This window comes from Narcine bancroftii, chromosome 5 (assembly GCF_036971445.1).
Source record: "Narcine bancroftii isolate sNarBan1 chromosome 5, sNarBan1.hap1, whole genome shotgun sequence".
NCBI lineage: Eukaryota > Metazoa > Chordata > Chondrichthyes > Torpediniformes > Narcinidae > Narcine > Narcine bancroftii.
In genome coordinates, this window is record NC_091473.1 from 204,999,986 (window position 1) to 205,023,010 (window position 23,025).

Sequence of the window (23,025 nt, forward strand, 5' to 3'; positions counted from 1 at the left end):
CTGTGTCTCCCTTGCAGTGGGCAGGGACCGGATGTGCTGAAGGAACCCCAGGTGATGGGAAGCTTCTCTCTCTTCCTTTTTTTCTTCACTCTCCTCGTCCTGGTGAGGCAGGTAAATGGGGTGGGTGGGAGGGAAACTGGGTCAGGAGGGCGAGTTAGGGGCCTTGAGTAAGAGTATGCGAGGGAGTGGTAGGGGTGGAGGGAGGTGCATTGAGGAAGGGGATGGGGAGAGGGGAAGATGTAGTGAGGGGGTGGTGGGTGTGAAGCAGAGGTAGGGGTGGTGAGGTGAGAGGGTGAGGAAGGGCCATGGGGAGCATTGAAGCCAATGCCTTAATCCATCTTCCTCTCATTTCTCACCATCCCCACCATCTGTTTCCCCCTGCCATGTGCTCTCTCCCTCAATCCCTCCCGAACATCCCTACCTCTCTCTCTCCACAATCATTCCCTTCTTTTCCTTCTCCCCCTCTCCCCCATCTTTCTCCCTTTCCACTCTCTCCCTCTACCCTTGACTCTCCTCCCCCTCTTTCTCGGCCTATCCCACCCTCTTGCTCTACACCATCTCTCTCCCCTTTCCTACTCTCCCCTCCCTATATCTCCCTCCCCTCTCTCTCTCTCTCCCCCTCCCCATCTCCTCCCTCTCTTCTTCCTTCCATCTCCGCCCTCACTCTCCCCTCCTCCTCACTACCCCAACTCTTCCTTTTCCTTCTCTTCCCTCATCCTCTTTCACTGCCCCCTCCCTATCTCTCTTTCTCCCTTCCTCACCCCCTCACTCTCCCTCTACTTTCTCACACTTTCGCTCTCTCTATCTCACTCTCCCTACCCTCCTTCCCCAATCTCCCACCCTCACTCTCCCTCTCCCTTCCCCCTTTTGCTCCCCACTCCCACCTCTCTCCTTTGCCCCCTCCCTCCCCGCTCTCTATTTCCCCCACTCTCCCTGTCCCTCTCCATCCCATTCACCCACATTCTCTCCCCTTCCACCTCCCTCTCTCCACTCCCACGTTCATCACCCTCACTCTTTTCCCCTCTCTCCCCACCCCTTTCTCTACTCCCTCCCTCCCTATCTCTCCACTCCCTCCATCTCTACCCTCTCTCATCTGCACTCTCCCCTATCCCCTACCCTCTCTCCTTGCCATCTCTCCTTCCCTATTTTCTCCCTACCTCTCCCCCTGTTGCTGCTCTCTCTCCCCACCCCCTTGTCTACACTCTCCCCTCCCTATCTCCCAACTCTCCCCATCTCTCACCCCTCTCTCAATGCTCTCTCTTTCCCTCTCCTTACTCTCCCCTTCTTCCCTCCCTCTCCCACATCCCCTGTACACATCTCACATCTACCCCTCTCTTCCACTCCTGCATCTGTCCCCTCTCTCCTTCCTCCCTCCTTTTCAACTCCCCACTCACTCTCTTCCCACTCACTCTCTTCCCCCTCCCTTGCCGTGCTCTCAATCTCATCCTCTTTCCCTCCCCATCTCTCTATCCTCCCACCCCTCTCCCCTTCCCTCTACCTCATCTGTTCCCTCACTGCCTCCCCTTCTCTCTCACTCTCTGTTCTTCTCACTCACCTATCACCCCCTTCCCTCCTCCTCTGTACCCTCCTTTCTCCCTCTCACCCCACTCCATCTGTCTGTATCTCCTTGTTCTCCCCCTCACCTCGCTCCCCGTCTTTCTCCCTTCTCTTCTTTCCACTCCCTTCCCCTTTGTATCTCTCCCCACTCTCTAAGCCCTTCCTCTCCATCTTCCTCTCATTCTCATCCCCATCTCCCCTCTTTCCCCTCTCCTCTCCCCTTCACTTACCATCTCTCTTTCCTCTCTTCCCTCCTTGCGCTGTCTCCCTCCCTTCCCCCTCCCTCTCACCCTCACCATCTGTAACTCATGCCTCTTCTCATCCCTATCTCCCTCCTCTCGCTCCCCCTTTCCCCATCCCTCTCTCCTCCTCCCCCTCTCCTGACCCTCTTTCTGCCTACTCTCCCTTCCTCCCTAATCTTCTCTGTTCTTTCTCACCCCACCCCTCTCTCTCTCCTCTCTTCCTCGCTATCTCACCATCTCTCTTTCCCTCCTCTCTCGCCAACTTCCTTCCTCCCTCTCTCTCTCCCCTTCCCCCACCCCCATCTCTAGAACGAGTACTGCTGCCGGCTGGACTTTCTGTGGAAGAGGAAGTTTCAGCAGGAACGGGAGCAGGCCGAGACGATGGAGAACTTGAACTGGGTGTTGCTGGAGAATGTGCTGCCTACACACGTGGCTGTGCAGTTCATGCGGCAGGACCACAGGAATGAGGTGTGGGCATGAGGAGAGGGGGAGATAGGTGGAGGGAGTGAGGGGCAGAAAGGGGGGGGGAGAGAGAGAAACAGAACAGGATGGAGTGAGAGAGAGAGAATGAAAAACAGGAGAGAATGCAGGAAGAGAGAACAAGGAGAGAGAACAGGAGGGAGATATAGTAAAGGGGATAAGGGATAGCAAGAGAACGGGAGGGAGAGAGAGTGGTGGAGAGGGGGAGCATGGGGGAGGAAGGGATAGGAGAGAGAGGAGGGGATGGAAGATTAGAGGAGGAGAGTTGAGGAAGGAAGATGGGGAGAGATAGGAAGCAGAAAGAAACAGGGAAAGGGTAGGAGTGGAAAGAAGTGAGGGGAAGAGTGGAGAGAGGCAGGGGTGGGGGAGGGGTGGAAGGGGAGAATGATGATGTCAGAGGAGTGGTGAGGGTGAAGAGGGCAGGGAACTGGAGGGGACAGGGAGGGAAGAAGGTGGGAGGAGGAATCAACGTGGAGGTGTTTGTGGGGTTGGGGGAAGGTGGAGTGTGCACAGGAGCTGCATTTGTAGGGGGGAAGGGGCAGTGGGCCCTGCATTGTGTTGGGATCATCCTCTCCCCCCTCTCCTCTCCCGTTTCTCCCCGTCCTATTTCACTCTTATCTCCCTCTCCCCCTCTCTCCTCTCTTGCTCTTTCTACTCTCTATCCCGCCCCTTCCCACCCCCCCCCCCCCCCCCGCATCTCTGACTCTTCCCCCACCCCTCTCCCTCCAGGACCTCTACCACCAGTCTTACGAATGTGTCTGCATCCTCTTCGCCTCCATCCCGGAGTTCAAGGAGTTTTACTCGGAGACGGATGTGAACCACGAGGGGCTAGAGTGCCTGCGGCTCCTGAACGAGATCATCGCCGACTTCGACGAGGTCAGAATAACTCCCCCACCCCCAGCTGAACCCAGACTCGTTGACCAAAACCCCTGCACGCCCACGGGATCCCTTCCTCCAGCTCTTTGATTTTGCTCTCACGGATGGTGTTGGAAAGATCTCCACCCACCTGCCCCCACCACAGAACAGAGGGAGTCCAGGAGGGAGTTCTCTGGATGTCCTGCAGGACATGGATTTCCAAACCTAAGTCTGTCTCCACTCATTTTCCCTCAGCTGACCCTTTCAACCACCTCCCCCTCCCCCTCCCAGGTGCTATTCCAACCCCTGATGCCTGAGGGAAGTCACATGGAGCAGTGGTTGAGGGATGAAGGGTCCCCCACCCCTCCCCCTTTCTGGTGTGCAAAGAGGCTCTTCGGCCCCTCTTCTCTCTGCCTGCCCAGGTCCTCCACCAAGCCAGTCCCTCTTGCCCATGTCCCTCTAAACCTTCCCCAACCCTCCATCAGTGTCTCTGTCCAAATGTCTTTGAACAGCTGTAACTTCCTGCCCCACCTAACCCCTCTCCCCTTCCTCCAGGAGCTTGTTCCACATACCCACCATCCTCTATGTGAAGAAGGTGACCTCTCCCCTCTCGAGTCCCCTTTAATCCACCCCCAACAGCTTAAACATGTGCCCTGTGATTTTAGACTCCCCGACCCTGGTGGGAAAAAACTGTGACCATCCCCCTTACCAAGCCCCTCTTGATTTTATACTCTCAGGACCCACCTGACACTCTAGGGAGAAACGTCCCAGCCTCTCCTTATAACCTGAGCCCCTCCAGTTCCTGGGATTGTCGTAGGGAGTTGGTGGCCTATTGTATTGGGAAGACAGACTTCTTGGGTTGTCCTGTGGGTTGGAGGATCTTTAGTCATAGGGAGAGGTTGAGAGGGGATGGAGACTCCCCAGGATGTTCCTTGGATGTCCCCTGGGCCAGGGAGAGATCTGACAGGATCCTGGAGGTGACTCCCCAGTGTGCCCCCTGGGTCAGGGAGAGGTCACTTGGGGTCGCAGAAACTCCCAGTGATATCCCTTGGGTCAGAGGGACACCAGGGGAGCCCGGATGATGGAAGTGTGGGGCTTGTTCTCCCACTGTCGGGAGTGGAGGGCAAGTGGAAACCCAATGGGAGATCATGAGGGGTGTGAATGGGGTGGGGGGGGAGGGAGAGAAGGTTGGAATCTTTCTCCACCTGATCCCAGGGTCAGGGGAAACGACAGCTGAGAGGGTGGAGATTTGAGGGGAGGGGAAGGAGATGTACAGGGGGAATATCGGACAGGGGTAACCCTGTTGAGGGGCATTCAGATGGGGCAAGGAGCGGAGGGGCAGGGTGAGGGCAAATGGTGTTGTGGACAGGGGAGGAACTGAGAAGATTGGATAGGCCGAAGGGCCTGTTTCTTTTTAAAAATATTTTATGTTAATTTTTCCAAGACTCATATACAATATCTTTACATACATCATATAAATAGTATTTTAAAATTACAGAGACTCGCATGATTCCCAAATCTCACTCCGTCCTCCCTTCCCAACTCCTAACAAAAAAAATCATCCAAACAAAAAGGGGTGTTTGAGCTGCCTTCGTTAATTAGTCCATATCTTCAGGAATTCAATGCTATTAACCTAACTATATTATTTAAATCTTTTTGGGGAAGTTAATTATATCCTTAAGCCACCATGATTCAAATAAGGTTGCCATTTTTTAACAAACACGTCATATTTCTTTCTAAGATTATGAGTTATCTTTTCCAGGGTGGGGCACAGCTTTGCATTTCTATATTCCAGTAATGAGAGGGGGAGTCAGACTTCCATGCAACAGCGATACATCTCCTTGCCTCCACTACAGCTGGTGCAATCCTCACGAACTGGATTTGATATTTTGATTGTTTTGCTCCAATAACCATCAGATCGCTTAAAAAATACAGCTGTTTCCAATGGAAAATTCCACTTCTATTACTTTTGTCAAAATTTCTTATGTCATACCAAAGGATCTTACTTTTCCCTCTCTCACCTCCCCCACCCCCCCCCCCAATCCCCCCGAAGGGTCTGTTTCCATGCTGGACAACGTGTGGGGAGCGATCCAACTGGGGAAGCGGCCCTTATTCCCGACCAGTCCAGGTTGACTGCCCATTTCAATCCCCCATGTTCCCGTCATTTCCCCCCTCTCACTCACCACCCTCACCAATTCTGCTCTCTCATCCACACATTGAGGGGTTAAATCATGGAGATGGTTTACACACCAACCTGCACGGGGTCTCTGGGACATGAGAGGGAATTGCGGACAATGGGGGAGTGTGGGATCCCACCCAGTCACAGGAAGAGGGTGTAAATTACATGCACGCGCACACTCATGCAACATCACACACGAGACATAGACGCAACACGCTAACACACACAGGTACACGGAGACACACACACATAGACAAACCACACTCACACAGACAAACCAGACCCATACACAGACAAACCACACACACATACACACTTGGTTCCACCCGCCGTTGCCCCTCCCCCCCCCCCTCCTCACCAACCCCATGCCTGGGCTCCCAACATGAATGCCAGGAGCTCCAGACTGAGAACCTGTCTGACAGATCTCTCCCTACAGCTGCTCTCGAAGCCCAAATTCAGTGGTGTGGAAAAGATCAAAACCATTGGCAGCACCTACATGGCCGCTTCTGGCCTCAACGCTCCCCTCTGCCAGGAGGGCTCGCAGGTAACAGAGCTGAAGGGCCTTCCTGGGGGGGGGGGCAGGGGGTGGTTAAAGGACAGTCAGGGGGAGAGGGATGGGGAAAGGGGAGTGGAGGGGAGGGAAAGGGGAAAGGAGAGGAAAGTGAAGATTAGTGAGAAGGAGAGGGAAAGGCAGGGCGGATAGAATGCAGATGGGGGAGAAAGGGAGAGGGAATGAGAATGGATGGCGAGAAAGGAAGAATGGGAGAGAAAGACAGGAGATAGAGACAGAACGTGACAGCACCTGGGGTGCTAGAAAGAGGGTGAAGATGTGGGGAGAGGATTCTCGAACGTACATGAATGGTACCACTGCTGCTAAGTTGCTGGCTTCACCCTCCTCTTTCCCCCTCCCTATCTTTTCCTATCTGCCCTTCTCTCTCCGCCCCCCCTCCCTGCCCCTCCCTTCCTTCTCTCCACTTCTCTGCTCTTTCCCTTCCTTTTCCCCTTCTCTCCCTTCCCTCTCCCACTCTGCTCCTCCCACTCCAGGATACCGACCGGAACTGTGGCCACATTGGAGTGATGGTGGAGTTTGCTCTGGCCCTCATGGCAAAGCTCGATTTCATCAACAAGCATTCTTTCAATGACTTCAAGCTGCGGATCGGTGAGACCCCACATGTCCTGCATCCCACCACCAAGGAAGAAGCTTCCCTGTCCCCTTTCCTCTCAAATTCTGGACCCACTTTGCGGTGGGGGGGTGGGGGGTGGGGAGGAGAGGGTGCCAGTGTGTGAGTGTAATAGGGCAAGGAGGAAAATCACCTGTGACATAGTTCCATCTAGGCCTGAAGGCTTATTCCCTGGGTTATCTTCTGATAGGAACGGAGGTGGCGGGGTTGGGGCAGGTGTAACCCATTTCCATCGCTTATCCCCCAAGCTGTGTGCCTCTTCTCCCTGCACGTACCCTTTCTGGGAAGGAGGAAGTAAGAGGGGGAAAGAGGCTCTAAATTAGATACCAAATTAAATTTGAAGAATTTCCACCTCGTGTGTGCTGGAAAAAAAAACTCAGCAGGCCATACAACATCAGCAGCAGAGTGCTAGAGCACAAAAAAAGGCCCATCTAGTTCGTGCCAAACTGTTATTCCACCCTGTCCCATTGATCTGCACCCAGTCCATAGCCCTCCATCCCTTCCCATCTATGTACCCATCCTAATTTCTCAAATGTCAAAATCGAACCTCCATTCACCATTTCAGCCTCTTCCACCCTCTCACCATGTGAAGGAGTCTCACCCCACCTCCTGGCCCATGTTGACTTTAAACATCTCACTTTTCATCCTTAACCCATGTCCTCTAGTTCATGTCTCCCCCATCCTCAGTGGGAAAAACCTGCTTGCTTTTATTTTGTAAATTTGAACACCTCCGTCACATCTATCCTATGTAATTAAGTAATCCCTAAGCCATCAGTGCTCTGTGATTAGTAAGGGATTGCTTAAGGTGGTATGTGAGTGGGAAGATTGAGGAACACTGCTCTACACCCAATTGTTACTGAAATATTTTACTTGAGAAAAATTGTCATTGTCCTTCAGAGTTATGAAACCATGCACATAATGAGCCAATGAAGTACAATTAAAACAGTGGTTTTCAAACTTTTTCTTTCCACTCACAGGCCACCTTAAGCAATCCCTAACTAATCACAGAGCACCTATGGCATAGGGATTACTTAAGGTGGACTGTGAGTGGGAAGAAAGAGTTTGAAAACCACTGTTCCAGAGGATAAAGTCCGATCCTGCTTAGCATTACCCGACATTCAGTTTGTCTTCAAAAGACTCTTGGACAGCCACATGGATACATGAGAAATAGAGGGTTATGGGAGTGAGGGAGGGAAGGGTTAGATTGTTGTGGAGTTGGTTTATATCGGTCGGTACAACCTTTGCTGGTTGAAGGGCCGAATCTGTATTGCAATGTTACATCATAGAGCAGATGAATCTAGTGTGGTACAAACCTTCTTGAATTTCCTTACTGCACAACACTCCATTTTTCTCAGTTCCATGTAGCCATCTAATAGACTCTTAAAAGATCCCGTTGTACCTGCCTCCACCACTGTTGCTGGCAGCGCATTCCATGCGCCCACCATCCTCTATATATATATAAAACTTACCTCTTAAACCCCCCCACCTTGTACTTACTCCCAAACACCTTACAACTATGCACCCTGGTGTTAGCACTTCAGCTTCTCTGGCCATCCACACTGCCTAATCATCTTGTACACCTCTATCCTTGTGCACATCCTTGTAAATCTTCTCTGCCATCCTGCCGCAAAACATCGAATTTTTTGACTTGTTCACGATGATACATTCTCATTCTGATACTTTCAATCTTATCGCTGCCTTGGGAGAAGCTCTGCAGGTCGAGCTGGGGAAAAAGAACGGTCAACGATATGGGCCAAGAGACTCGGTCTTTCCTCATTCCAAACCCCCACCACCCCAAAACTTCCCCTGCCCAACTCTCCCTCTCACATCTCTGGAATCAACCTCACAAAGGACCCTCCCTTCTAAAAGATGGATGGTTGGAGTTTGACCAGTCACTGCTGAGGGAGGGGTTTAGAGACATCAGGTATGACAGAGAGACCATTTTGGGCATTGTTCCTATCTTATTGACATCTGCCCTGCAGTTAGATGACTAAAACTGCATATGTATACTACAACAGTTTTTTAATGGAGGACCTCAGTTTTCTTCAGGCTGACTTCCAGGCCAAACATTTTGGCAGTTTCTGCAAAACAGGACGTCAAGTGCTGAAGAGCTGGCTCTGAATGGGCAACTAAAGCGGCATCATCTGCAAAGAGTAGTTCACGGACAAGTTGCTCTTGTGTCTTGGTGTGAGCTTGCAGGCGCCTCAGATTGAAGAGACTGCCATCCGTGCGGTACCGGATGTAAACAGCGTCTTCATTGTTGAGGTCTTTCATGGCTTGTTTCAGCATCATGCTGAAGAAGATTGAAAAGAGGGTTGGCGCGAGAACGCAGCCTTGCTTCACGCCATTGTTAATGGAGAAGGGTTCAGACCCGACCTTGTTGGTTTTCGTGCAGTTGGATAACCATGTTGAGGAACTTTGGGGGGGGGCATCCGAGGCGCTCTAGTATTTGCCAAAGCCCTTTCCTACTCACAGCCTTCCCGAAGGCTTTGGTGAGGTCAACAAAGGTGATGTAGAGTCCTTTGTTTTGTTCTCTGCACTTTCCTTGGAGCTGTCTGAGGGCAAAGACCATGTCAGTAGTTCCTCTGTTTGCGCGAAAGCCACACTGTGATTCTGGGAGAACATTTTTGGCGACACTAGGTATTATTCTATTTAGGAGAATCCTAGCGAAGATTTTGCTTGCAAAGGAGAGCAGCGTGATTCCCCTGTAGTTTGAGCAGTCTGATTTCTCGCCTTTGTTTTTGTACAGGGTGATGATGATTGCATCACGAAGGTCCTGAGGCAGCTTTCCTTGGTCCCAGCGGAGCTTGAAAAACTTATACAGTTTGGCATGCAGAGTTTTGCCGCCAGCCTTCCAGACCTCTGGGGGGATTCCATCCATACCTGCTGCTTTGCCACTTTTCAGTTGTTCAGTTGCCTTATATGTCTCTTCCCGGGTGAGGACCTCATCCAGCTCTAGCCTTAAGGGCTGTTGAGGGAGCTGGAGCAGCTCTCCACCATGACTCCCACATCTCCATTGGGCACACAAAACTCAAAACGGTCAACCAGTTTACCTATCTCGGCTGCACCATTTGATCGGATGCAAGGATCGACAACGAGATAGACAACAGACTCGCCAAGGCAAATAGCGCCTTTGGAAGACTACACAAAAGAGTCTGGAAAAACAACCAACTGAAAAACCTCACAAAGATTAGCGTATACAGAGCTGTTGTCATACCCACACTCCTGTTCGGCTCCGAATCATGGGTCCTTTACCAGCATCACCTATGGCTCCTAGAACACTTCCACCAGCGTTGTCTCCACTTCATCCTCAACATTCATTGGAGTGACTTCATCTCCAACATCGAAGTACTCGAGATGGCAGAAGCCGACAGCATTGAATCCACACTGCTGAAGATCAAACTGCGCTGAGTAGGTCACATCTCCAGAATGGAGGACCATCGCCTTCCCAAGATCGTGTTATATGGCGAGCTCTCCACTGGCCACCGAGACAGAGGTGCACCAAAGAAGAGGTACGAGGACTGTCTGAAGAAAGCTCTTGGTGCCTGCCACGTTGACCACCGCCAGTGGGCTGATTGCGCCTCAAACCGTGCATCTTGGCGCCTCACAGATCGGCGGGCAGCAACCTCCTTTGAAGAAGACTGCAGAGCCCACCTCACTGTCAAAAGACAAAGGAGTAAAAACCCAACACCCAACCCCAACTAACCAATTTTCCCTTGCAACCGCTGCAACCGTGTCTGCCTGTCCCGCATTGGACTTGTCAGCCACAAACGAGCTTGCAGCTGACGTGGACATTACTCCTCCATAAATCTTCGTCCGCGAAGCCAAGCCAAAAAAAAAGAATACTACAATAACCTCTTTGCAATACAATGCACTCATCTTCATTAACCTGCAGGTTGATAGGTTAGTTTAGAAGGTGTATGGTCATCATTAGTAGGGGGACTGAGTTCAAGAGCCATCATTAGTAGACGATTGAGTTCAAGTGCCACAAGGTAACGTTGCAGCTCTATAAAATTCTGCTTTGATCCCACTTGGAGTATTGCGTTTAGTTCTGGTTGCTTCATTACAGGAAGGATGTAGACGCTATGGAGAGGGTGCAGAGATTTACCAGGATGTTGCCTGGATAGGAGAATGTGTCTTATGAGGGAAGTTAACAGAGCGAGGGCTTTTCTCTTTGGATTGAAGAAGGATGAGAGGTGATAGAGGTCTACAAAATTACAATAGGCATTGAAAGGGTGGACAGACTGCACATTTTTCCCAGCGCAACAGTAGCATATACTAGAAGACATATGTAAAGGTGAGGGGAGGAAAGTTTAGGGGTTAAAATACAATACCTTTATTGTCATTGAAGACTGCACTGTAAAACAGTACGTTCCTCCAAACCATAGGGGAGACGTCATGGGTGTTATTATTTTTACACAGAGAGTGTTGGGTGCCTGGAATGCATTGCCAGGAGAATTCAGTTAGGCACATGGATGCATGAAAAATAGAGGGTTATAGGTGTGAGGGAGTGAAGGGGTTAGATTGTTGAGTCGGCTTCTATAGGTTGGCACAACATAGTGGGCCGAAGGGACTGGACTGCGTTGGAATGTTCCATGTCTAAATCTGAGCACAAGGCACGGTTAAACAAGAAAGTCTGCAGATGCTGGGGTCGACACAGAAGTGCTGGCAGGCTGGGATGTTTCTCCTTGAAACATTGGAGGCTGAGAGGGAAACCTGAGAGAGGTTTATAAAATCAAGAGAGGTGTGGTTAAAGGGGACGGTCACAATCTCCCCCCCCCCCCCCCCCCACCCCGGGGGTCAGCAAGTCTAAAACTAGAGGCCGCAGTTGGTGGGGGGAGGGGGGGGAGATTCAAAGGAGATCTGAGGGTCACTTTAAAACCACAGAACGCGACAGCACAGAAACAGGCCCTTTGGCCCATCCAGTCTATGCCAAACTATTACATTACCCCATCTCAATGGCCTGCACCCGGACCATTGACCTCCCCACCCCTCCCATCCAAACTTTAAAATATCAAAATTGAGCCGACATTCACCACTGAACTGACAGCTTGTTACGGGCTCTCACCACTCTCTGTTGACCCATATCCTCTAGTTCTTGTCTCACCCAACTTGGTGGAAAATTCCTGCTGGAATTTACTTGGTCTACACCCCTCATAATTTTGTATACTTCCATCAAATCTCTCTCACTCACCAGACAGTAAAGTCCTGGCCTGTTTAACCTTTCCCTGTAACTAAGTTCTTGTATATACTCCATCTACAACCCTCATGGTTCTTCACACATAAGATGGTGGGCTTGTGGGATGAGCCGCTAGAGGAAAATGTAGAAGAAAAGTGGGGAGAGGAATTAAAATGGTTAAAAGATATTTGGATGGAGTACAGAGGGCATGGACACAGGGAACTGGGACAAGCTCTGGGAGAGGGCTTGGGATGGAAACAAATTGGGCTGAACTGCACTCCTCTTGGGTCCATCCGCGCTAATGTACATTCTTCTGCTTCCTGCCAGGCATAAATCATGGCCCTGTAGTTGCCGGGGTGATTGGTGCCCAGAAACCCCAGTATGACATCTGGGGCAACAGCGTTAACGTGGCAAGCAGAATGGACACCACAGGTGTCCTCGGCAAAATACAGGTGGGGACTATTTCAGGCACGTTCGGTGACAAGTGTTGGAACTCTACACTCCCACTAAACACAATCCAAATGGACCCCACCCCTTCCCATTCACTCCTACTGTCCACATTCCCAATGGACCCCACCCCTTCCCATCACTCCCACTGTCCACATTCCCAATGTTCCCCACCCCTTCCCATTCACTCTCACTGTCCACATTTCCAATCGACCCTACCCCTTCCAATTCACTCCCACTGTCCACATTCCCAATGGTCCCCACCCCTTCCCATTCACTCCCACTGACCACAATCCCAAAGGATCTGCACTAACAATAAATGTAAAACGCCACCGGGGATTAATTACCTCTACCCCTACTTGTATCCCTGTGTTTGCTGACGCCAGCAGACCAATAAAACCATGGAAAAGAGGCTTGAATCTGTCCCCGGGAGTGTGTGTCAGGATGGTGCGGAGGGAGCTTCACTCTGTGTCTGACCCTGGGACATCTATCCCTGGATAATTCGTACCTCACCTCTTGCCCACTCTGTGGACAGTTCAACTATGTGTTACTGACCTAGTAACCCCACCCCTCACTCCACAGGTGACAGAGGAGACAGGGGAGGTCCTACGAGGCCTGGGCTATACTTGCCAGCACCGCGGACTTGTAAAGGTCAAGGGGAAGGGGGATCTCCGCACCTACTTCGTCGCCACTGACCTGGCCCGAGCCTCCTCCCAGGGAAACTTGCTCGACTGAGGGGTGGGGAGATTTCTCCCCCCCACTTCCTTGCCAAGATCAAAGGCCAGAGCAATTGGGGGTGTTGGAAAGGAGCAGCTCAGGAATAGAGAGGCGAGGGAGCCTGGAGCAGTGCAGGAGCCTGGAAGTAGGGACGGACCCCCCTCGTCCAGGATGCCAGAATGCCTCGAAGGGGTGTGTGGGACATCCTGAATCAGAGGGAGCTGGGATATTTGGAGTTCTCATGCCCTACCCCTCCTCCAATTGACTTCTGGATTGGGCCATGCACTAGATTTTTTTTTGTTTAAAAATTTATGTTAGTCCGTTGTGGGGATGGTGTGGACGGAGCTTCACTTTGTATCTGTCCCCAGGAATATATGATGGGATGGTGAGGAGGGAGGTTTACTTTGCAGCCCCTTTTCCATTGGCACCCTGTCCTAGGAATTTACTGGGACAGGGTCCAGAGGAAAAAGAACACTGAACGCCAGCATCAAATGATGTCATTTCACACCGGGGATTAATTACCTCTACCCCTACTTGTATCCCCGATGTTTGCTGACGCCAGCAGACCAATAAAACCATGGAAAAGAGGCTTGTATCTGTCCCCGGGAGTGTGTGTCAGGATGGTGCGGAGGGAGCTTCACTCTGTGTCTGACCCTGGGTCTGTGTGACAGGACGGTGCGGAGGGAGCTTCATTCTGTGTCTGTCCCCAGGAGTGTGTGATAGGATGGTGCGGAGGGAGCTTCACTCTGTGTCTGACCCTGTCCCTGTGAGTGTGTGATAGGACGGTGCGGAGGGAGTTTCACTCTGAGTCTGTCCCCGGGTGTGTGTGACAGGGTGGTGCGGAGGGAGCTTCATTCTGTGTCCCTGTGAGTGTGTGATGGGACGGTGCGGAGGGAAACTCACTTTTTGTCTTATGATGTATGCCAGACTCATTGCAAAGTATCTGAGATCTACCCTGCTATGGAAAACCTTTCCCACATGTTAATTTACTTTCCCAACATATCCAAGCAGGCATCATCTGTTTTAGAGCAATAAAATTGTTCCGTTTATTTGCTATTGTGGCTACATCCTGCTTATTGTTGAAACTTTTCCAGAACAGCCTGTTGGGAGGATCCAGAGCACCACCCATCATCAGGGAATAAATTCATCAACCACATATTTGTGCCAAAATATTATTCTGCCTCATCCCATTGACTTGCACCTGGACCATCTTCCTGTATACTTTTTTCTCAATAGATCCCACCCTTCCCCATTCACTCCCACTGTCCACAATCCCAATGATCCCCACTCCATATAACCATATACAGCACAGAACAGGCCAGTTTGGCCCTACTAGTCCATGCCGGATCAAATCCCCACCCTCCTAGTCCCACTGACCAGCATCTGGTCCATACCCCTCTAATCCTCTCCCCTCCCTGTAATTATCCAGTCTTTCCTTAAATATAAATAACATTCCTGCTTCAACCACCTCCGCCGCAAGCTTATTCCACATCCCAACCACCCTTTGCGTGAAGAAATTTCCCCTCGTGTTCCCCTTATAATTTTCCCCCTTCAATCTCAAACCATGGCTTCTGGTTTGAATATCCCCCACTCTTAATTGAAAAAGCCTATCCACGTTGACTCTCTCTGTCCCTTTTAAAATCTTGAACACCTCCATCAAATCCCCCCTCAATCTTCTATGCTCCAGAGAAAAAAGCCCCAGGCTGCTCAACCTTTCTCTGTAACTCAAACCCTGACATCCTGTCAACATTCTTGTGAACCTTCTCTGCACTCTCTCTATTTTGTTTATATCCTTCCTATAATTTGGTGATGAAAACTGCACACAGTATTCCAAATTTGGCCTCACCAATGCTTTGTACAATTTCATCATAACATCCCAACTCTTGAATTCAATACTCCGATTTATGAAGGCCAACATTCCAAATGCCTTCTTCAGCGTTCTATCTACCTGAGTATCAACTTTGAGGGTACTATTTACCATAACTCCTAAATCCCTTTGTTGCTCTGCACTCCTCAATTGTCTACCATTCAATGTATATGACCTACTTAGATTTGCCTTTCCAAAATGCAACACTTCACACTAATTCGTATTAAATTCCAACAGCCATTTCTCAGTCCACTCCTCTAGCTTTCCTATATCTTTTTAAGCTACGGTAATCTTCCTCACTGTCCACAATACCAGCAATCTTTGTATCATCTGCAAACTTACTTATCCAATTCACCACCCCTTCTTCCAGATCGTTAATATATATAACAAACAATAGTGGACCCAGGACCGATCCCTGAGGAACTCAGCCTCCAATATGACAAACAATTTTCTACCACTACTCTCTGACTCCATTTCACTACCTCCTTATTAATACCTAATGCCTCCACCTTTTTACCTAACCTGTGGGGAACTTTGTCAAAAGCTTTACTAAAGTCGAAATAGACAACATCTACAGCCTTCCCTTCATCAATCTTTTTTGTAACCCCCTCGAAAAACTCTATAAGGTTTGTTAAGCATGATCTCCCCCTGACAAAACCATGCTGACTACTACATATCAATCCCTGTTCTTCCAAATATTTGTAAATGCCATCCCTCAGAACACTTTCCATCATCTTACCCACTACAGACGTCAGACTCACAGGTCTATAATTTCCAGGCTTACATTTGGACCCTTTCTTAAACAGCGGAACAACATGAGCCACCCTCCAATCCCCTGGCACTACCCCCGTGACCAGTAACATCCTAAATATCTCTGTTAATGGCCCCACTATCTGTACACTAGTCTCCCTGAGTGTCCTTGGGAATACTTTGTCCGGACGGACCCGGAGATTTGTCCACCTTTATCTTTTTTAACACTGCCATCACTACCTCCTCGGTTATCCTTGTATGATTCATGACCTCCCCACTATTTTTCTTTACTTCAACTGGTACAATATTTTTTTCCCTAGTGAATACCGAGGAAAAGAAATCATTTAAAATTTCCCCCATTTCCTCTGACTTCTCACTCAGCCTACCCTCCCTATCTACAAGGGGTCCAATTCTATCCCTCACTAATCTTTTACTTTTAATGTACCTATAGAAACCCTTTGGATTTATTTTTACTCTGCCTGCCAATGCCTCTTCGTGCCTCTTTTTGGCCTTTCTAATTTCTTTCTTAAGATTCCTTCTACACTCCTTGTAGTCCTCCAAATTCTCAGCACCCTGCTGTTTATACCTCTTGTACACCTCCCTCTTTCTCCTAACCAAATTTCTAATATTCCTCGAAAACCAAGGCTCCCTATGACTTCCAGCCTTTCCTTTGATCCTCACTGGGACGTATCTACTTTGTACTCTCAAAATTTCTTCTTTGAATATTCTCCATTTCTCATTTACATCCTTTCCTGAAAAAAAATCATGTCCCACTCAATACTCCCCAAATCCATTCTTTTTCTTTCGAAATTTGCTTTTCTCCAATCCAGAACCTCAACTTTGCTCTTCCCTAAAACTACCCTAAAACTAATAGAGTTGTGATCACTCAACCCAATTTGTTCTCCAACATTAACCTCAGACACCTGACCTATCTCGTTCCCTAACAGGAGATCCAGTATTACACCGTCCCGAGTCGGTTCCTCTACCTATTGATTAAGAAAACTATCTTGTACACATTTGACAAACTCTAGCCCATCCAGCCCTCTTACTGTATGGGTATCCCAATCAATGTGAGGGAAGTTAAAATTTCCATGATCACTACATGTTTATTACACATATATGCTAACTCCTTACAAATTTGTTCTTTCAATTTTCTTGGCCCATTTGGTGGTCTCTAATACACTCCCATTAGTGCCCTCATGCCTCCTCCACCCCTCAATTCCACCCAAACAGCCTCACTGGACGATCCCTCCAAACCATCCTGCCACCTCATGGCAGGAATGTCCTCCTTAACAAGCAGAGCAACTCCTCCCCCTTTTTTTTTAACCCCCTGTTCTATCACATCTAAAACATTTGTATTCTGGAATATTTAGTTGCCAGTCCTGTCCCTCCTGTAACCAGGTCTCACTAATTGCCACAACATCATGATTCCACGTGCCAATCCATGCTCTAAGCTCATATACCTTGTTCACTATGCTTCTTGCATTAAAGTACATGCATTTCAGAGAATGATCCTCACATATATTCCCTTTTCTACCTTTTACCTTAACCTCCATCCTTCGTTATCTTTATCATTCTTAACTAGGTGGCCATGCACCCGAGACACTGCTTGCAAACTCTGCTCCCCACCCCCCTTCCCATTCTCTCCCACTGTCCACATTCCCAATAGATCCCCATTCATTCCCACTGTCCACATTTCCAATGGATCCCCTACTTTCACTGTCCAGTCCCAATTTTCTGACAGAGGAATTTGTTTGGGAGAAGGGGTAGAAGGGTGTTTCTGGAAGATTGTGGTAGGACAGCGAGAGGGTGACATTGTGTGTGGGAGGGACAATGGAGAAAAGAGACCAGTGTTTGGCTGTGAGGGTATGTTTGGGGGAAAGGGAGTGGGAGGAATGTTTGGGAATAAGAGGATGTGTGAGAGTCATGATCTGTAAAAGGTTGGGGGGGGGGGGTGGCTGAGGGTGCATGGAGCCATAGAAACACAGAACTCTCCAGCATAGAAACTGACCCGAGCTTTTGGAATATTGGCCTTCATAAATCTAAGTATTGAGTGTAGGAGTTGGGATGTTATGTTAAAGTTGTATAAGACATTGTGAGGCCATATTTAGAGTATGGTGTGCTGTTTTGGTCACTTAACTACAGGAAAGATATCAATAAGAAAGAGTGCAGAGATGATTTACTGGGATGTTGCCTGGACTTCAGAAACTGAATTAAAGGGAAAGGTTAAACAGGTTAGGTCTTTTATTCCCCGGAGCGTAGAAGAATGATGGAAGATTTGATAGAGCTATTTAAAATTGTGAAGAGGAAAGACAGAGTAGGCTCCTTCCACTGAGGGTAGGTGAGATACAAACCAGAGGACATCGGTTGAAAGTGAAAGGGAAAAGTTTAGGGGGAATATGAGGGGGAACGTCTTCACACAGAGTATATTGGTATGAGCTGCCAGCTGAAAAATGCAGGGCTTGATTTTAACATTTTTGAAGAATTTGGACAGGTACATGGACGGGAGAGGTATGGAGGGCTTTGGACTGGGTGCAGGTCAGTGGGACGAGGCTAAAAAAAAAGTTTTGGCACAGGCTTGAAGGGCCAACTGGTCTGGTTTCTGTGCTGTATGGTTGTGTGTAAAATATTATTCTGCCTCGTCCCATTGACCTGCACCTGGACCATCTCCCCCATACCCTTCCCATCCATGAACCTATCCAAACTTCCCTTAAATGTCAAACTCGAGCCCATATTCACTACAGGTGGGAGCTTATTCCACACTCTTTGCGTGAATAAGTTCCCCCTAAGGTTCCCTTTAAACTTTTCTCCTTTCATCCTTAACCCATTGCAGTGAACTGAGATTTACTTGTGGTGTGTTATACTGATGGCTGGCTCTGCCCCCATCTACCCTGGTTTCCTGCCTAAACCCTGAGCCCCTCTGAACACCACTGTTAAGACCCTACTCTCAGTTATGAGCTAATAAAAGCGTATGTTCTCCCTCCAGTCGTGAGAGCTTTTATTCACACTACAACCATATCCTCTAGTTTTTCTCTCTCCTAACCGCAGTGGAATAGCCTGCTTGCATTTACTCGATCTATACTCATCATTTTTGTATGCCTCGTGTGGGGAGTGCCTGGGGGTGGAGGTGGGAGAGTGAAATTGTGTGTGGCAGGAAGAGTGAGAGGGGGAATGTGTGGGAGTGAGAAGGAGAGTGTGTGGGGGTGGGGGAAGAGTGGATGTTAGTGGGAGGGAGAGACGGTGTGAGGTAGATTCATATTTTTCACACCAAGGGGCCCCTGTTTCAACTGGACGAGTTGCTACCTCAGAATTCAAAGGCTAATGTCATGGCCAGAGACACCAACATTTCCCAAGCTCTGATTTAAATGGTTGACTCTAGTCGAAGCTCATACCTCCAGACAATGAACTGATAAAGTGTGGTGGTGATGGAAGGTCCCTACCTGGTGTCAGCTTGGGCGTGGTCTTGTTGGCTGGGCCAATTAGTCCAACTCCTGTTCTTAACTTGAAGCACGACCAGGAGGACGTCATCTTTGCATACAAGAGACGTGGCTCGATGGGCTGGGAAAGCTCCAATTATCATCAGTGCAAGTCATGTGGCCACAAACTTGTCATTCATCTTGTGAGTGGCAGAAGAGTCTGCTCAACAGGAGGGTGCAATGTAAACAAAACTACTTCAACACTTGCAACAAAAATGAGCAAATATAATTCTTTCTGTTTTTGGACTCGGAGGGTGAAAAAGTGTGACATTCAAGATTTAATTCAATTTATTGTGATGTAATAAAAAGTGTAATATTATGCAAAATTGCCTTTTGTTTGCTGTAAAACAGACAGACTCGCCATTGGCAGGAATTGCCTGAAGTGCCTCTTAACAGTCAGAGAAAGCAAAAGAGAGTTTCTGCCAGAATCACCGCTGAGTGTCTGTGGATTCGCCTCCAGCGATCCCACAGCCACAGAGTCCAGTTCAAACCATCGGCAACAGGAGGTACAGATCCGAACCTCCGACACGATCAGGAAACCCTTAGAGCCCTCGATATCCTCTTGCATCCCAATTCCAATACCTGGTGCCCCTTTAGCCAGCCTCTAACCAGTCTCTAGCAGTTCACTGCCTGGTGCGAGTCCCTTGACCACAGTATCCAGCAGCCCACAGCCTGCATGGGTTCCTCGCCTCGAGTCGCCAACAGCCCCGCTGCCTGTGTGTTCCTCAGCCGCAGACCCCTCACTGGTCTGCCGCCATGGTCACCGTCCCGTGGGTTGTCTCCTCTGCTTTTCCTCAAACGAGGAGGGGGGGTGGTCTCCCTTTCTTCGGGTCCCCTGCTTCCCCTCGTGGTTGCTGCTGATCATAAGAGCCGGTGGCGGAATTTTAAATAAAACCACAGTTGGCTCCTTTAACAAGCAATTTAAAGCCTGTAGGGAGCTGTCATAGTCAGACTGGGCGGCTGGACCCCGCAAGAGCGCTAAGTTTCTGCTCCCCGTTCTCCACGGGTCAGCGGCAGTGCTGTCAGGGTGGCAATGAAACCTGCCACCACCAAAAGATATTGTCGAAGTAGTGAAACAAAAGCATTAAACTAATGTGTGGATAAGACAATCAAGATTTGTTATTAATTGCAATGGTGGGGGGTGGGGGGGGGGCAGGCGGAATCCTTGTGTGTCGAAGAGGAAGTTAGTGGTCTGCTGAAACATGAAGTTGTATATTCCAAGTGGAAAGTGATAATCAAAACATTAAGTGGGGGATAAAGAATCTCAGTCACAAATAATGAAAAGTAAACAAAATATTCAAGGGCGTTGGCTGTCTTTGTGGGGGGCTGAACAAAGCAGAACTGGTGCATTTTAATTAAAACTGCTGTAACTTCACAGTCTCTGCAAATTGTTAATCAGATATAACGCATGGAATAACAAAATATTGAATAAAGCAAAGTAAAACAGTTGGGTGGAGAAGTGGGCAGATGGAGTTCAATCTGGATGAGTGTGAGGCAATGCATTTTGGAAGGGCTAACTAGAAGGCTGAGTACAGGGTTAATGGTCGGTTACTTGAGAGTGTGGATGAACAGAGGGAACCCCAAGGTCGCCGCACTGGTTGATAGGATAGTTAAGAAGGCCCATGACAGGGGTGGCCAATTTTTAATTTAGACATAAAGCACGGTAACAGGCCATTTTGACCCACGAGTACGTGCCAGGGGTGTAGGTTAATTGGGCGCATGGACTTGTGGGCCAAAATGGCCTGTTACCATGTTGTATGTCTAAATTAAAAGGTTGTTGGACTTTATTAATTCAAGAGTCAAGAGGTCATGTTGCAACTCTACAAATCTCTGGTGAGACCACACTTGGAGCATTGTGTTCAGTTCTGGTCGCCTCATTATAGGAAGGATGTGGGAGCTGTGGAGAGGAGATTTACCAGCATGTTGCCTGGATTGGGAAACAGGTCATGAGGCAAGGTTAGCAGAGCTTGGACTTTTCTCTTTGGAGCCTAGAAGACATGAGAGGCATAGATACGGTGGACAGCCAGTACCTGTTTCCAAGGGCAGGAACAGCAAACACCAGAGGATGTGTACAAAATGAGGGGAGGGAGGTTTAGGGGAGACATCAGGGTAATTTTTTTTTTACACAGAGTTGTGGGTGTCTGGAATGCCTTGCCAGGGGTGGTGGTGGAGACTGAAACATTAGGGACATTTAAGAGATTCTTAGGCACATGGATGGAAGAAAAATAGAGGGTTACTGGATAGGGTGGGTTTAGTTTTTTTAAAAAGAAATATATGTTGGCACAATAGTGAGGACCGAAGGCCAATACTGTGCTGTAATGTTCTATGTTCGAAATGTTCACAAGCTGGAACAGTGGCATGTTGAGCATTAAAAGTTACAAATTCTTTGCAAAACATGCAATTATAAAGTTATTCTGCCCTGAAATGCAAAAAAGCATTTCCAAAAGAGCAAATACCCAACACTGTGTTCGGCTCGGATGCTGACTATTTTTCCTGAGGAGCTTGAAACATCGGTAATATATGGCTACTACAAGTGAAGTGTTCACAAGATATAAGAGCAGAAGTAGGCCCATCGGCCCTGCTGCTCCATTTCATCATGAGCTGATCCTTATCACTCAGCCCCGTGACCCTTGATACCCTGACTTATCAAATCCCTGTCAACGTTCCTTCACTTGGAGCGACTGAAAAGGACTTGGGAAGATCAACTCTACCTCCTCCCGGCCGATTGCTGTATTTTTACTGACGTCTGCAGCACGGCCCTCCCTGGGGGGCCGCCATTTGCGGCAGCGTCCAGCTAGTCGGGCGGATGACGTCACGGGCTGATGTGCGCACGCGCGGACCTGCCGGAGCCTGGAGCGTTGGCGGAAGGTCGGCGGCGGCGTTTTTTTTAATTGACCGGTTTGGGAACGAGGAGAAGCGCCCGCCCACCCGGCCGCCACGTCGGTCGTTTCCATGACGTCGCTGTCCGCCTCCGGCGCCGCGGTGGCGCCGGGCAACCGCACGCGCCGTCACAAGTGGGCCATCGAGCTGGCGCTTAGCAACAGCGGCAGGTGGGCGGGCCGGCGGGCCCGTGGCTCGTGGGGGGCGGTCGGCCGGCTGCAGGCGCATCGTCCCCGGGGCAAGGGGGGAGGGAGGAAGAAATTAGAGGCAAATTCACCGGGATGGGTGAGGTGCAACAGGACGACCCCCATTGCACCACCCTTGGATGCTATATGCCCCTCATTGCACTGCTATTGGATGCTGTGTGCCCCCATTACACCACCATTGGGTGTTGTATGGCCCCTCAAAGCACTGCCCTTTGTTTGTGTATGTTCCCCTCTCTCTCCCCCCCCCCCCATTGCACTGCTCTTGGAGGCTGTTTGCCTCCCATGCCAGCACTCTTGGGTTCCCTGTTTGCTCCCCATCGCACCAACCCTTGGGCATACAGTTTTCCTCTCATTCAACACCCTCGGGTGCCCATATCCCCCATTGAGCGCGAAAGGGACATTCCTCGTTTCTTTCAATGCAGGACACCACAGAGAGCCTTCACAAGGATGGGTGGGGCAGTGGGATGTGTTTTAGGGTTGGTTTGTACACTGTGGGAATGGGGAACCCCTCCCTGTCTCCCTCAAATCCTCACCCTCTCCCTCCCTTACCCTCTGTCTTCCACTCTCCCTCCCTCACTTTCTCCTCTCCTCCCCTCTCTTCCCTCTGCCCTCCCTCTTCCCCCTCTCCCACCTCTCTCCCCTCCTGCTCTCTTCCCTCTGCCTCCCCTCTCCTCCCCTTCAGTCTCTCCCCTCCCCTTACCCTCTTTTTCCCTCTCCCCCCTTCTCTCCCCCATCCTCTTCTTTCTCCCCCTCACATCCCTCACTATCCCACCCCCTTCTACTCTTCTTGCCTCTCCCTCACTTTCTCTCCTTCCTTCCACTCAGGGGCCGTGATCGCCAAGGTGGACAGGGTGATGTTGTTTACCCGGTGGGATACTCAGATAGACAACTCCCTGACACCAGCGTCCAAGAGACAGACCGGATTCTGGTCGAAAAGGTTTCTGGCACCCTCTATGAAGGAACTGAGGCGGCTTGAGCAGGGCTGTGATGGAGGGAGGGGAAGCGTGGG

At 49.6% G+C, this 23,025-nt stretch overlaps 2 protein-coding genes and 1 long non-coding RNA gene across 7 annotated transcripts in view; 2 read left to right on the top strand and 1 right to left on the bottom strand.

Moving 5' to 3' along the window:
* Nucleotides 1-13,891, top strand: LOC138764636 (adenylate cyclase type 4). 2 transcript variants are annotated; one of them, XM_069940817.1, is made up of 7 exons: nt 1-111; nt 2,109-2,267; nt 3,009-3,155; nt 5,750-5,857; nt 6,358-6,472; nt 12,001-12,125; nt 12,703-13,891. In XM_069940817.1, the coding sequence occupies exons 1-7, from the start codon at nt 55-57 to the stop codon at nt 12,853-12,855; spliced, it is 864 nt and encodes a 287-aa protein (XP_069796918.1). In that variant the 5' UTR covers nt 1-54; the 3' UTR covers nt 12,856-13,891. The 2 variants fall into 2 exon arrangements, with proteins under 2 accessions (XP_069796918.1, XP_069796919.1); XM_069940818.1 differs by having other exon boundaries at nt 5-102.
* Nucleotides 13,542-21,978, bottom strand: LOC138764638 (uncharacterized). Its single transcript, XR_011358233.1, has 3 exons — nt 21,642-21,978; nt 18,895-19,090; nt 13,542-13,937 (listed from the first exon to the last, which is right to left on the bottom strand). It is a non-coding gene; the product is annotated as an uncharacterized lncRNA (long non-coding RNA).
* The window catches only part of LOC138764637 (ER membrane protein complex subunit 4), an 8,397-nt gene continuing 7,093 nt past the window's right edge, over nt 21,722-23,025 (top strand). The window contains exons 1-2 of one of the 4 annotated variants that reach the window (XM_069940821.1): nt 21,722-21,798; nt 22,842-22,953. In XM_069940821.1, coding sequence (XP_069796922.1) covers nt 21,737-21,798; nt 22,842-22,953 — 174 coding nt within the window. In that variant the 5' untranslated portion in view covers nt 21,722-21,736. The other 3 variants (XM_069940819.1, XM_069940823.1, XM_069940822.1) reach the window with 3 other exon arrangements.